Genomic DNA, 15,116 nt, shown 5'->3' with positions numbered 1-15,116 from the left:
AAAGGACACTATCAAGAAAGTAAAAAGACAACGTATACAATGGGAGAAAATATTTGCAAATCATAATCTGATGAGGATCTAGTATCCAGAATATATAAAGAACTTTTACAACTTAACAAAAAGACAAATAACCTAATTAAAAACCAAGCAAAGGACTTGAATAGACATTTCCCCAAAGAAGAAATAGAAATGGCTAATGAGCCAAAGATGCTCAACATCATTAGATATTAGGGAAATACAAATCAAAACCACAGTGAGGTACCACTTCACACCCACTACCTTGGCTATAATAAAGAAGACCAACAATAACAAGTGTTGGTGAAGATGTGGATGAATTAGAGCCCTAGTGAATTACTAGTGAGAATGTAAAATGGTGCAGCTTCTTAGGAAAGTAGTTTGGCAGTTCCTCAAATAGTTAAACAGAATTACCATGTGATCTACCAATTTCAATCTATCCTAGGTATATAACCAAGAAACTTGAATAGAAATGTTGACAGAAAAACTCATAAATGAATGTTTAAGCAACATGGAAACAACCAGAATGTCCATCAACTGATGACTGGATAAACAAAATGGTATATCTATATGATGGAATATTATTCAGCCATAAAATGGAATAAAGTATTGATACATGCTACAACATGGATGAACCTTGAAAACATGCTAAGTGAAAGAAGCCACAAAAACTACCGCACATTGTACAACTTTGTTTATATGAAATGTCTTTTTTTTTTTAATTTATCTATTTTTTTGTGAGGAAGATCAGCCCTGAGCTAACATCTATTGCCAATCCTCCTCCTTTTTTTCGTTCCCTTTTTCTCACCAAAGCCCCAGTAGATAGTTGTATGTCATAGCTGCACATCCTTCTGGTTGCTGTATGTGGGACGCGGCGTCAACATGGCCGGACAAGCAATGCGTAGGTGCATGCCCGGGATCCGAACCTGGGCCGCCAGTAGCGGATCGTGCGCACTTAACCGCTAAGCCACTGGCCAGCCCCTGAAATGTCTTGAATAGGCAAATCCATAGGGACAAAAAGCAAATTAGCGATTGCCAGTGGCTGGAGAAAGGGGTGAGAGCGGAGTGACTGCTAATGGGTACAATGTTGCTTGTTGGGGTGATGAAAATGTTCTGAAATTAGTGGTGATAGTTGCTATTAGTGGTGAACGCTGGAACATACCAAAAACCACTAGTAGTACACTTTAAAAGGGTGAAAATGAATTATATCTTAAAAAATGTACTGAATTTTTGTGATATAAATATATATTTTTCCTTTAAAAATATTGGCCAAAAATGATGAATTGAAATATACATATGAAGTTTGAGTATTAAAATTCAGGAGGTTCCCAAAGAGTAAAATAGACATTCATGAGTCCATAGTAATATAAGTGAATGACTTGATAAATGAAAAAATGGGGGAGAGGGATCAATATTCCTTTCAGAAGAATTTCAATTAATGTAGAAGGCCTAAGGGAAATAGAAAGTCATTAGAAAACCACAGTAATACTTGCTGCTGTCACGATTGATGGATGAATGCTAAAATTCATCAGTGAAATGGGACATTTGCATGGTCTCAAAAACCTACCTCAAAGTTTATTAATTACTGGGTGATTTAACATATGACCTCAAATTCTTTGCTACCTCTCCCTCCTGGAGGTTTAATTCCCTCCCCTTGAGTGTGGGCTGAATTTAGTGACGTGCTTCTAATGGAGTATGGAAAAGGAACAGTAAAAAAACCTGGCAAACATTACTTTCACCTTAAAAGTGATCAAGGTTAACATCACCAATAATAAGTCACGTTGATATCATGTGCCTCTGATACGAAGTAACAAGAAGGGCACATTATCTCTTGTATTCTTCCCTTAAATCCATAATCTCAGTCTATTCATGAGAACACAGCAGACAAAGCCAAACTGAAGGACATTCCACAAAACACCTAACCAGCTCTCCGAAAGTGTCAAGGTTATGGAAAGATGGAGAAACTCACAATTTTAGAGGAGACTAAGGAGATACGATGGGTAAATGCAATGTGGTACTCTGGATAGTGGAAAAACTGGGAAATTCCAAATCATATCTGTAGTTAACAATATTGTACCAATGTTAATCTCTTAGTTTGGATAAATGTAGCATGATTATGTAAGATGTCAACATTAAAGGAAGCTTGGTGAAAGGTATACAGGCACACTGTCCTATAAATCTTAAATGATTCAAAAAAATTAAGAGCCATTCTACTGGAAAAGCACCACCACAAATAGGTTCTATGGGGGTATAACTGTGTAGTGTCTAGTTCCTGGTTCTCCTTCCAAATACATGTAGGATGATACTTCCCTTCCCTTTGACATTAGGTAGGGCCATGTGACTTGCTTTGCTCATATTTATAAAATACGAGTGGAAATGATGTGTTTTATTTCCAGGTAGAAGATTTAGAGCCAACAGGGTTTTTTTTTTTATATATATATATTTCCTTTTTACTGCTTTTGCAGCCATCGAAGCACAGATCTCTAAGTGTGAGCAAAGTAGAGCACAGGCCCCTCACTGACCCTCACTGGGAATGTGGCATGAGTAAGAAATAAATCTTTGCTATTTTACGCTGTGGAGATTCTGGGATTGTTACCATGTCATAAGTTCAATATTCTAACTGATACAAAACATACCCATTGTCCTGGATGGAAATATAAAGTATTTGAAAGAATATCAGTTTCCCATATATACATTTTGAAAACTGAAGAATTGAGTCCAGATTTCATCTGACCGATTAAATATATACCAATAATAAAGACATTTTTGAGGAAGAGTAACAAGGTGATACTTGCACTGTTGGAAAAGTAAAAGAACAGTCAAGCTAGCACTTACTGGACACATACCAGTAAGTGTCAGCTACTGTTCTAAGTGTTTTACACATCTTGAATCTTTTAATCCTCCCAGTATCCCCACGAAGTAGGCACCATTATTATTCTGTTTCACAGATGGGCAAGGGAGGCATGGAGATTAGAACTCAGGCAGTCTTGTTCCAAGTCCATGCTTTTAGCCACTTTGTTACCCAGTCTCTTTAGAGTAGTGGCTACTCAAACCTTCCGTGATGAAGGACCAGTTGTCGGTTTCTTTGTTTTAATTTCTGATCTGTCGTGGAACAATACTTTTGTAAAATATAATAAAAATGATTTACTAGGAAAATGAAATAAAAAGCATACAAAATATAAGCCTCAATTTTTACTATTAAATCTGTCAGATATACTACTTTTCAAATTCCTATAACGGTTTCTAAATGCTCTCAACTTCTGTACTTATCTCATTGTGAACCATTAACAATTTGTGGATTGGCACGGGTCCACAAGCCAAACTTTGAGTAGCTCTGCTCTAGATTTCAAAAACAAAATGTACATAGATGTGTAAAAACAGATGTATAAAAATTTGGTATATGAATATGGTGCTTTTGTGGATGGGTAGGAGAAGAAGACTGTTCCAATGTCTATAATCCCACAACCCAGTGGCTATAATTGTGGAACTCATCCAGGCACTGGGAGACACTGAAATTCTGTTTAATGACAAGAACTCAGAAGATGCTTAACGTGAAACCTAAATTGGTTTTCCCTTCAACTCCCTTGGGGACATATTTACTTTTACCTAAAGTCTGTTCTTATCTTCACTCACAGCAATTATAATATGACCTCGCTAGATATCTCCAAGAAAGACACAAAGAAACCTGCAAATGGACCTGGTCAACCAGGCTGAGTCTATTGAGCAAGTTAGTCTTTGCTTAACTTTCTCCATTCCCCCTCCTCCAGCCTTAGCTGGGGTGCTGGCGTAGAATTGTTAGAGCATGGAAGACAGACATCTAGGGCTTCCTCCTGTCCTTGGTTCATGATTTCAGGGGAGCAAAAGGCAAAAGATTGAAACCAGCTATTTTTAGGATACTGCCAGGCCATGGTTCTCTGTAGCATTTCTGGGAGTATTATGAATCATAAATTTCAAATTACCTTAACTCGGACTTCTAGTCACAAGGTACATGTGGAGGAGGTGGTCTACAAGGTATATTTAGAGCCCTGGTATGAGGCACAGGAGAAAAGATAAAAGCATGACCTATGATTCAGACTTATCAGCTGATGGCATTCCTATGTCTTTATCCTCTGGCTGAAGGAGACCACGAGGCATTGGTAAAAATAAGGTAAGGGCCCTCACCTGATTTCTTCATGTAAAACCTGGAATCAAGGCAAAGTGAGAACAAAACTGAGTACCCCTCAAGTCCCCAAGTCCCCAAAACCAGAGAGCAGTGGTATTTTCTCTGAGAGAATCCTATCAACCCAGGACAAAATCTTGTAATAGCCCTGTCTTATCATATACAAGTCCTTGAATTCTTGGACACAAAAGGCCCTTAACCCTTAGAAAAAAAGGGCCTCAGAGAACTTCCTCTTCCATAAAATAGAATTATAGGAAAATAAGAGGGTTCTAGAACTTTTACTTAAGAGGATCATAGTCCATGGTAAGTCCATGAGTATGATTGTTCCACTTTCAACTCATTTTAATCTGTGAACTTCAATTTGAGAGAGAGAGGCTTTTGTGATCTCTTCCAAGAATACAAATTACTATATTGACTAATGCTTGCAGGTCAAGTGGCTGCTGCTGGCTCTGTCAGGGGCTGTGAAAGCCAGAAGACTCATTCTGCTTTCAGCGCCTGGCTTCCCACCTTTCATCTGGGCAGTTAGTGCTGAGTAGATGGGAGGTTGTTTCTGTGAGAGGCACCTAGTGTTGTCCAAGTTCTATCGAAGTTCTTGCTAAGTGCCCTGACTGGGGGCACTGTTGACTCACTCTTCCTCCCCTTATTCTTTCTTGACCAAGTGAGAGGTCTTTAGCTCTCTATTCAAACTAAGTGCTGGCCAACATCACTTTCATTGCTCCTCCCGGCAGGAATGGTATCTTAAGATCCTGGAGGGGCCAGCCCTGCTGCTTAGCGGTTAAGTGCGCGCGCTCCGCTACTGGCGGCCTGGGTTCGGATCCCGGGTGCGCACCGACTCACCGCTTCTCCGGCCATGCTGTGGCGGCGTCCCACATACAGCAACTAGAAGAATGTGCAACTATGACATACAACTATCTACTGGGGCTTTGGGGAGAAAAAAGGAGGAGGATTGGCAATAGGTGTTAGCTCAGAGCCGGTCTTCCTCAGCAAAAAGAGGAGGATTAGCATGGGTGTTAGCTCAAGGCTGATCTTCCTCACCAAAAAAAAAAAAAAGATCCTGGAGCCAGCAACGACACAAGAATTCTAATAATTTCAAAGAATATCTACTAAAGATCGGTTCCCTTTCTTGCAGTTCTAATAAGGATTAATGTTAAATCCAAAAAGAAACATTAGAATGTCCATATTTTTCCCTCTTGGTCCAAATCCACGTGAGAACGCAGGCAGGACTACACTTGAGATTTTCTGACACTTTATTTTTATAATTTCATCAAGAAAGTAACCACTGGCGTCTTCAGGCTTTGCATCTCTGGCACAACCGGTACCTTTACGCTGAGTAGTTGCATCTTCATTCCCAGGAGAGAAAGTACACATTGCCCTGCGCGTCTCCCACTGCAAGCTGCAGGGCAGAGTTAGGACCCAGCCAAGGTTCCAGGCAGCTCACTGCCCCTTCGCATCGAAACAGGCCCAGCTACAATGGGAACAAAAACAGGGATGACGAGAGCTACATGACTAGGGTCTTACTAACTTGTTTTTCTCTCACATTAATGCCTTTATTTAGAAACAGGTTAGTTGCACATTACTGCAAGAAAGATATAAGAAAACAGAACTTTGCTCTTTTGTCCTTTCTCACCCCAAGTTTGCTCTCTTGTGACATCCCTTTAGCCCTCCTTGCATACCCAAGCTTACCAGTTGCATACTGGGTCTCTCCCACAGCTTAACATCTCTGTCCTTTGAAGCTGTCACCAGCAACTCAGGCAGCACATGGAGGGCTGTGACAGAGCCCGAGTGAATCTCAGAAAGGAAGGGGAAGCGGTACAGTGAGTTCTCAGAGGGCCCTCCTCAGTCCAGGAAGCATCAAAGTCTGCTGGGTCAGACCTAGAGCCTCCTCCCCTGTATTTGTGACCCTTCCCTCAAACTCACCTTTCTGTGCTGCCGTGTCTTTAGATTTGTGGTTCTGGGCCAGCCATCCACATCGGTATCTATAGATGGGTCCGTCCCTGGAGTTTGAGTTTCAGGTATTTTTGCTTCTTTCTGCCAGATGTTATCTGTGGCCCATTGTCCTTCAGGCGTGCATCTGGCCAGGCTCCATAGCATCCCATTAGAGCCGGCACACAAAAATGAGGACTCTACCATTTCAAGAGCAGAGTTAGAGTGAGGCCTCAGGCTTCGAAGGATCCACCATCCTCCCTAGGCCATCTCTGAGCTCCTCTGGTCCTCCCATCACCACTCACCAGATTCAGGCTTGGCCTGAGTTACCAATATTAGGGTCCCACTAGGATTCTCTAAGTTCACACAGAAGTCAAGTGTCTCTGCAAACTCTCCTGATTCCTTCTGCCTCTGTGAAAGGATAGATCATTTTGTTCAGCGTACTCGTATTGCTTAACCCTACCCAGCCAAAGCAACTGTTCTCTGCTCTAGGCCGGTTAGGATTCCTTTTTTAACTGTAACTTAGATACAGTAAAGTGCACAAATCTTAAATGTACATCTCAATAAATTTTTACACATGTATACATCCATGTCACCACCCAGATCAAGTTGTAGAACATTTCCATCACTGCAGAAAGTGGTCTTCAAGCCTCTTTGCAGTCAATACCAGAGCACCACAACCCCAAGAGCTAACAATATTCTGACTTCTATCACCATAAATTAGATTTGCTTGTTCTTTAACTTCATTTAAGTGAAATCATGTAGTACATACTCTTTTGTGTGTGGCCTCTTTTGCCCAACATAATGTCTATGAGATATTTCTGCATTGTTACAGCCACTGCTAAAACAGTGGCAAGACAAGAGAGACATAAAAATATGCAATTAAGAAAACTCCTAGGTTTATGGTTTCCCATGATTTTTTTAAATGCTAGAATCCTTTTTTTTCCTTTTCTTTTTTTTTTTTTTTGTGAGGAAGATTAGCCCTGAGCTAACATCCATGCTAATCCTCCTCTTTTTGCTGAGGAAGACCGGCTCTGAGCTAACATCTATTGCCAATCCTCCTCCTTCCCCCACCCCCAAAGCCCCAGTAGATAGTTGTACATCATATTTGCACATCCTTCTAGTTGCTGTATGTGGGACACGGCCTCAGCATGGCCGGGGAAGCGGTGCCTCGGTGCGCGCCCGGGATCCAAACCCGGGCCGCCAGTAGCGGAGCGCGCGCACTTAACCGCTAAGCCCCGGGGCCGGCCCTAGAATCCTTTTTTATATCAATGAAATGTTAAAGGGAAACCCAGTATAGAACGCTCTTAAGTAGAGCTGCTCCAGTTGAAGGAAGAGAAGGGGATTTGGAACTAACTGCCTTTCTCCTCCTCTTATCCTCCATGATGGCCCCAAGGTTTTAAAATATTGATCCTGGGCAAATGTTTAACACACACCCAAACAGTACTTACTAAGACAGAGAGAGCTCCAGGGGCCATTGGCTGTAGGACGAACACACCATAGTCCTGGTGGGTGGACAACATCATATGATGTTCGGTGAAGCTGGTCCTGGTTTATAAGAAAGAGAGAGGCTGAGCCTCTCTAAGACCCCAGTGTTTTGTTCTAAGTTAGACCCAACCTCAGGGTAACCACTAACCCACCTCTCCTCTTTCTCTAGCCTGAGAGGAAACAGCATTTTGGATCTTACCAGATTCCAGAGGGAGCATCCCCTGGCTTCATGCTCAGTAATTGCAAATCCGCTTTGGCCAAGATGAGGGAGTGACCATCAGGGGCCAGGGCCATACCCGTCAAGAACCCTAAGTCCTCCTGCAGAACTCGGTTCAGGTGAAGACTGTAGCTCAAAAAAGGTACATGGACAGAGAAAGACCCCACTTTAGTGCATCTCTCTCAGGCTCCTCAGTTCCCCATGAATTGCTCAGGAGTGAAGTATAAAACAAAATGTTTTACCTTCCCTACTAATTTTGTTCTTTTTTTCTGTTTTTCTTACATCAGTATTCATCATCACCATTCCCTTACTTGCTCAAACTAGGAATCTCTAACATTCATGTCTTTTCCTTCCTTCCTGACCTCTGACTGCCCAATAAACACTGTGGATTCTACTTGTAACACATGTCTGAACCTCTCTCTCTCCTTCTCATCCTCAGCGCCCACGTTATGCCCCCCGGACTATAGCAACAGCTGTAAAAGTGGCCTCCCTGCCTTTAGTATCTCTCTACTACTATGCATTCCCTATACTGCCACCAGAGTTCTCTTTCTAAAATTCAGATAATTATTCTGCTCAAAATTCTTAGCACTGTGCTCTCTCCAACCTCGCTCCAGTTTATCATTTCAATCTAATTCCCTGCCCCCCCCACTCCCACCAAGAACCCAAAGACTTTGCTATACTCAGAATACACCATGCACTCTCCTGCCTTCATGGCTTCTGTTAATGCTACTTACTCTTCCTGAAACACCATTCCCTTCTCTTACTGGTCCAGAAAACTCCTACTCATCCTTTAAGCCCAACCTCAAATAGCAACTCTTTTGTAAACTGTAAATATCTCAAATTCTGCAATCCCAGGAATTTTATATATATCTATGTCTTCATTAGAGCACTAATTACTCTGAATACTGTTGGTGGTTTACTTATATGCACATTTCCTCCACTGTGAGCTTCCTTAATTAAAAACTACATTTCAATCTGGTTCACACTGCCTGGCCCAGGGCTTAGCATAAAGTAGGCACTTGATAATTATTTAAATTGACACGATGGGGCCGGCCCCGTGGCTTAGCGGTTAAGTGCGCAAGCTCCGCTGCTGGCGGCCCGGGTTCGGATCCCGGGCGTGCACCGACGCACCGCTTGTCCGGCCATGCTGAGGCCGTGTCCCACATACAGCAACTAGAAGGATGTGCAGCTATGACATACAACTATCTACTGGGGCTTTGGGGGAAAAATAAATTTAAAAAAAATTAAATTGACACGATGAGGAACAGAAAAGAACATCCCAGGGACTTTTTTCTGCCTAATAACTAACATCCTATTGAGTGAGCTGAGTAAAATCCTAGGTGTAAGGAGACACTGTTCCTATCACATTAACCCAGCTGCCTCATTTCACCTGAAATTTCTGGGTGTGGAACCCTTCTGCCATTCCACTTGCCACTCGCTGACTTTTTCATCAGCACTGAGAACAATCAAGGTGTGTGCCGAGTACCAGACTAGAGCGCTGATGCGGCCGGGAGCCTGGTGAATACAAGTTCATTTCACAGGAGACAGGATTAACCCTCCGTCCTCTCCCAGGCATGTATCATTAAATACATAGACAAGTTCACATAGACAAAGAACTGAGGTGGCCCCAACGCACCTGTGCTGTGGCCACCGCCTTAGCTTCCTGCCACAAGGTTAGTTCTCCAGTTTGATTCCCAGACACTGCTACAGAACCATCTGGGGCCCAGGCCACAGCAGTGATGGCTGTAGGACTCCTGGGTACGTATGCGTCATCTGGAGAAGAAGGAAGTGATTCATTAGGAGCTGGACCACTGCTGGGATACAAGAGGACATAACAGCCTACCTTTGACCTTCTTGGTCCCACTAACATACCCCTCTTTCATACCTTGCCTCTCTCCACGAGTTACTCACCTGCTTCCTTAGGTACCTGCCAGAGCCGTACAGAACCATCCTCTGAGGTGGTCAGCAGGAGGCCTGAGGTTTCTGAAACAGCGGCTGCACTGACTGGGCCACTGTGTCCCAGGAGGGTGTGTGTTTGAAATACCTAGGAGGAAAGGATGGAGATGGGACAGTAGGGGGTTGACACAATAGAAGGTTGTTCCACACACCCTCTCCACCTTCCCCGACCCCAGGCCTTTCAGGGAACTCACCAAGAGTGGATGCCACAACCGTGTGGTCCCATCCAGTCCAGCAGTCACCACCAGAAGCTCTGACCCAGGCTGGCCAGCTGATAAGGCAAGAGACTGAGTCAGAAGAAGGGGAGAAAGGAAGAGGCAGCAGGGAAGGGAAGGTGGCTGACTTGTTGTCACCTGCACGGGGCTCCAGGGCAGCTGCACAGTGGCTGATGGGTCCTGAGTGAGCAGGGATGCTGGTCAGCTCCACGCCCTGATGGTCCCACACTTTCAAGGTCCCATCCCGGCCCACAGATACCACGTGCTCCTCCTGCCCCAGAGCAAAGGATGACAGCAGAGTCACAAGAGCAGGACATGGGAAGTATTAGGGGCTTAGAAGATGTCAAAGAGCAAGGAGAACTCCGGGACAATGAGGCTGGGTGGCTCAGCACTGCAATCTCACCACGAGGTCATGAGACTAAGATGCTGTGTTTTCATGCTCTCCCTCCCCTCACACCGACCCATAGCCTCAATACCCTAATCCTGGTCTAATCTAGGCCCAAGCATCTCACTCTTTATACTTCTTCTGCCTTTGGGATTAGATACCCAATGCATCCAGTCTCCCAAAGCCCCCTTATGCTTCCCAGAGACCCCCAGTGAGCTCTCCGTTGCCTTCTCACCACAGCCACCACGGCGCTCACGGCACTCTGATGACCCAGGAACTGACCAAGCTGCTGTCCCGACTCTGGGTCCCACAGCCCCACAGAGCCATCACTGGAGCAGGAGACCTGCAGAGTCACAGGTTAGAGGAGTGGGATTAGCAGTATCCCGCCAGCATTTCTGTAAGTTTATAACGTCAGGTGGAGGGCAGTAAGCTTTGTGATTAAGAGCATGGGCTGTCCCGGGTTCAAATCCTAGCTCCACCATTCCTTACTCTGTGACCTGGGGCAGGTCCATCTCTCGGAGCTTAGGTTTCTCATCTATTCAATAGGATAATGACAGTGTACCTATCTGATGTGGTTGCTGTGGCGCTGATGCATCTATATAAAGGACTTTGCACACTGCCTGGTACATAGTGAACCCTTAATAAACAGTAGCTATTGTTCTTGTTATTAACACAATGTCGTCAACAAACCCAGACAAAGGTGAAAAGTCTGCAATGCCAAGGAAAGACCTGGCTTCCCAGAAGGCAGGGGTAGGGCAGACTAGGACAAGTTTCTTCAACTGATATGATACTCACTCCTTTCTCATCTCTTTTTGAGAACAACCTGAGAACTCTGCATTAGAAAACTAGGTTTCACCAACCCAGAGTGCATAATTTGAGACTCATTTTTGTCTTAGGACCAAAGAAATCATAGCAGTACCCTTTACCTGCAGGGTCAGGGCATCCTAAGCCCTTGGGGAGACAGTTCTGTGTTCTTGTTAAGAGCATGGGCTTTCTATTTTTTTTTTTTTTTCGTGAGGAAGATCAGCCCTGAGCTAACATCCATGCTAATCCTCCTCTTTTTGCTGAGGAAGACCAGCTCTGAGCCAACATCTATTGCCAATCCTCCTCCTTTTTTTTTTTCCCCCCAAAGCCCCAGCAGACAGTTCCATGTCATAGTTGAACATCCCTCTAGCCACTGTATGCGGGACACGACCCCATCATGGCTGGAGAAGCGGCACATTGGTGCGCGCCCGGAATCCGAACCCGGGCCACCAGTAGTGGAGCGCGTGCACTCAACCGCCAAGCCACGGAGCTGGCGAGCATGGGCTTTCTTATCAGAAAGTTTACTGGCTCAGCTTCATCACTGACATGACCGTGGAAATGTTCTATAATCTATCTGAGCTCAACATCCTTGTCTGTGAAACGGAGATAATAGTAGTATCTACCTTATAGGATGTTGTACAGATGAAATGAGGCAATGTATGCAAAGACTTTACTCCAATGCCTGGGTCATACTAAATGCTCAATCAATGTTAGCTAACGCTATTATAAATGGGTGTTAGGAAAAGGATGAGATGCGAGTGTTGTCCTCCCCCAGGAACCCTGCTGAGCTTTGTGCCACCCCCCCAGCCCTTCACTCACCAGTAGGTTGTGTTTGGTCCAGGCACAGCCAGTGACCCAGTCACGGTGACAGGCAGAGAAGGAGCAAATCAGAACAGGGGCTTTGGTTGTCCTCACGTCCCAGCAGAGAAGATTCTGGATAGGTCCCAAGAGAGGGAGCCGTCAGGACCATAGAAGGAAGGTAGGAACACCAGGGCCACTTCAGGCAAGACGTTTCAAGGAAATTATCAAGGAAGGGAGCCGCACACATCCAGTGCAGGAGGTTTGGCAAAGCAGAAAGCCAAGGAAGAATTGGGAAATGGGCTGTTCAGGAATCTAGGAACCAGAGGGGCTGTGGGGCCTGGGGGTGCTGGGGCCAGGGGAGGAGGGCCAGGGGTTGCATCCTTCTGCGGCTCACCTGATCCCTGCCCCCAGTGGCCAGCCTGCCTCCATCAGTGCTGAAGCTACAGCAGCTTACGGGGCCCTCGTGTCCCTGGAGCTCAGTGCCACAGGGAAAGTTTTCTGCCTTTTGTGGCAGCGTCAGCAACTGCCTTGGCCACAGCTGCACTGTGAAATCCTCTGCATTGGAAACAGGGAGAGAGGAAGATTCCCTGAAAGAGGAAGTAAGACAGGCCTGGGAGGCCAAAGGCAAAAGCAATCATGTGGGCTGAGGGTGATGTCTAAGGGAATCAGGGTTAGGGAGGGAGAAGAACCAGTCTAGACTGATCATGCAATATAAGCGCATTTAAAAGCACTTTGAAAATTGTAAAAAAAAAATTACGTACGTTTGTGTATTCTCATGCATACATACACACATAAATTGGAGGAAAGTATTAGCATATTTAAAAGGAACAATGATTCACTACCCTGTGTACTGTCCAGCAGTACCTGAGGCAGAAGCCAAGAGTTCCTGGGAGGTGGCCAGCCCCAGCACAGCCCTCTGGTGCCTGGACAAGAGCCAGAGGGACTGAAGGGAGCTGTCCTCGAGCGCCCAGCCCTGCAGGGAGCCATCTTCTGCACCGCTCACCAGCACCTTAGGGCTTAGCCAGGCCAGTGCGGACACTGCCACATCTAGAGCTTGACACTGAGCCCCCTGGGGACCTAGGGAATGAGAGAAAACAAGAGAGGAAGACACTTGGAAAGGGGGTCAGGGGAGGGGGTTCAAACATCCCATCCCTTTTCCCTTCCATACCTGAAGAGATTTGGTAGATCCTAATGCCATCTGCTCGGTACCCAACAGCCACCCGATCACCATCTGGGCTGAGAGCCACGGAGAGGGCAGGAGAGAGAGAGACGGAACCTAGGCACCCCCGGGGCCGACCCAGAGACCCGGACCACACCTGAACCTGAGGGCCGAGAAAAGGACTTAAAGATAACCCTACTCCCACCCCCAGAGTTACAGCCACCCCATTAAAGGCCTCCTTCCAGAGACTCTTCTGAAAGCCGCCCATGCACACACTGACATCCCTCTCCCTGTGCCTCGCACCAGCCAAGCTCCTCCAGCCTCCTCAACAAAGGCCCCACCCTCACCCAAATATTCCCTGCCTTTGCTGCCCTCTCTTTGTGAGCCACCAGCCCTCTGTAACCTGACCTTGCCATCCTCTCCAGCCGTCAGTAACTGGCACCCAGCACGCAGGAAAAGGGCAGCAGCAACAAAGCCATGGTGGGCAGCGAAGGCAGCCAGCCGTGCCCCCTCTTGCCAGGCCCACAGCTCCACCATCCTGTCCAACCGGCCCACAGCTACAACCCGCCCAGGCACATTGAAGGCCAAGGTACGAACAGAGGCTCCTGGGGCCCCTAGGTCCTACACGGGGAGATAGAAATTGAAATGTCAGGGCCTGCTCTCAACACAGGCCCAAGTGGCACTCCCACCCTCTTGTGCTTCCTCCCCCAGGGCTACACAGGATCTTCTCACCTTGGTGACTCTGCGCCTGTCCACCTGGAAGAAGCTGAAACTGCCAGCCCAGCTGCCTATGGCTACTACTTGCCCCTCTGGGTGGAAAGCAACGCAGTTCAGGGGCTTGGGACAGGTGTGCTGGAAGGCCAGCTGCCCACGCACTGTGTCCCATAGCTGGAGGAGAGTGGAGAACATCAGGGTGCTGAATACAGATGCCTGAGCTACCCAGTCCCAGAGATCCAGGGGCCACTTTGTCCAGTCTCCTGCCCTCAGCAGGGAAGGCCTCCCCAAGCCAAGCAGTCAGCAGCCTCTGCCACGCTAAGAGAACAACTTCATTGGGCTGACTTGGAGCCCCCTGGTCATTACCTTTAGGCATCCCCCCAGGCACACGGTGGCCAGCAGCCGGCTGTCTGGGCTCAGGCAGCAGCCGGTGATTTGGTACTGGTGAGCCTTGGTCTGGAGCACCCTATCCCAGGGAGACAAAATCAGGGCCCCCGGGCTCGCGGCCACTGGCTCCCTCTTTGTTCCCCTCCCTCCAGGGCTTTTGAGAACCAGGGAAGGCCCTCACTCCAAGACATGGGGGAGGCTCCCTTACCGACAACCGTGCTTCAGGTCCCAGAGCTCCAGGAGCCCATCAAAGGCAGTAAGAAAGAGGGCATTGTCCGAGAGGAATGAACAAGAGGAGACTCCATCACAGCCACTCACCACAGACTTCTCCTCCTGTGGGAGCGAGCGGGGAAGCATGCTCAGGACATTCCCCTGACCCCACTGTCCAGCCACTCTGACCCCCAACCAAAAAGGAGGCCAAGGTGAGAAGGGCTGGAGCCCTTGGCTCTCTACATAAATCTAAATGTGGCCCTCCAGCCCCACACCAGGAACACCTGTTCAAAGTGCAAAGCTTTGGGCCCCACTCCAGACCTAGGCCAAGCTCAGGGTCAAGTGGGGCCTCATGATCCAAGTGGGGCCACATCCCCCCTCCTCCAAACCCCATACATATCCCCAAGTCACAGAAGATTTTGATGGGTCTGAGGTGCATGCATATATACATGCATGTATATGCATGGGTAGGGGTGATATGGGTGGGAAGAGGAGAGAGAGTGGTTGTTGCTGTGGGACCCACCTCTCCAGCCTAATCTACTATTACCTCCCTTAGGTATCCTCTGCTGCTCTCATTCCTAGCAATTTACAGGAAACATTCTCCCTACATCTCTCACTCTACCCACTTGCCTGCCCTTCTCCATCCTATGTCCTCCTGTAACTGCACAACTCACTCAGCTCTT

At 46.6% G+C, this 15,116-nt stretch overlaps 1 protein-coding gene across 1 annotated transcript in view; it reads right to left on the bottom strand.

The window, feature by feature from the left end:
- Positions 1 to 5,409: 5,409 nt before the first annotated feature.
- TEP1 (telomerase associated protein 1) overlaps positions 5,410 to 15,116 on the bottom strand; it is a 36,590-nt gene continuing 26,883 nt past the window's right edge. Inside the window, exons 36-55 of the mRNA XM_004421317.3 lie at positions 14,432 to 14,556; positions 14,203 to 14,302; positions 13,855 to 14,010; positions 13,531 to 13,743; positions 13,132 to 13,285; positions 12,828 to 13,040; positions 12,358 to 12,518; positions 11,982 to 12,095; positions 10,594 to 10,701; positions 10,112 to 10,244; positions 9,953 to 10,029; positions 9,714 to 9,846; positions 9,439 to 9,575; positions 9,193 to 9,317; positions 7,785 to 7,928; positions 7,549 to 7,645; positions 6,403 to 6,508; positions 6,092 to 6,297; positions 5,858 to 5,962; positions 5,410 to 5,639 (exon numbers count right to left, since the gene is read on the bottom strand). Of these exons, the coding sequence (XP_004421374.1) occupies positions 5,517 to 5,639; positions 5,858 to 5,962; positions 6,092 to 6,297; positions 6,403 to 6,508; positions 7,549 to 7,645; positions 7,785 to 7,928; positions 9,193 to 9,317; positions 9,439 to 9,575; positions 9,714 to 9,846; positions 9,953 to 10,029; positions 10,112 to 10,244; positions 10,594 to 10,701; positions 11,982 to 12,095; positions 12,358 to 12,518; positions 12,828 to 13,040; positions 13,132 to 13,285; positions 13,531 to 13,743; positions 13,855 to 14,010; positions 14,203 to 14,302; positions 14,432 to 14,556 (2,730 nt within the window). The 3' untranslated portion in view covers positions 5,410 to 5,516. The remainder of the gene's footprint in view (positions 5,640 to 5,857; positions 5,963 to 6,091; positions 6,298 to 6,402; positions 6,509 to 7,548; positions 7,646 to 7,784; positions 7,929 to 9,192; positions 9,318 to 9,438; positions 9,576 to 9,713; positions 9,847 to 9,952; positions 10,030 to 10,111; positions 10,245 to 10,593; positions 10,702 to 11,981; positions 12,096 to 12,357; positions 12,519 to 12,827; positions 13,041 to 13,131; positions 13,286 to 13,530; positions 13,744 to 13,854; positions 14,011 to 14,202; positions 14,303 to 14,431; positions 14,557 to 15,116) is intronic.

Source organism: Ceratotherium simum, chromosome 3 (genome assembly GCF_057802395.1).
Source record: "Ceratotherium simum simum isolate JZ-2026a chromosome 3, ASM5780239v1, whole genome shotgun sequence".
Lineage (NCBI taxonomy): Eukaryota > Metazoa > Chordata > Mammalia > Perissodactyla > Rhinocerotidae > Ceratotherium > Ceratotherium simum.
This window is presented reverse-complemented; position numbering and strand designations above follow the sequence as displayed.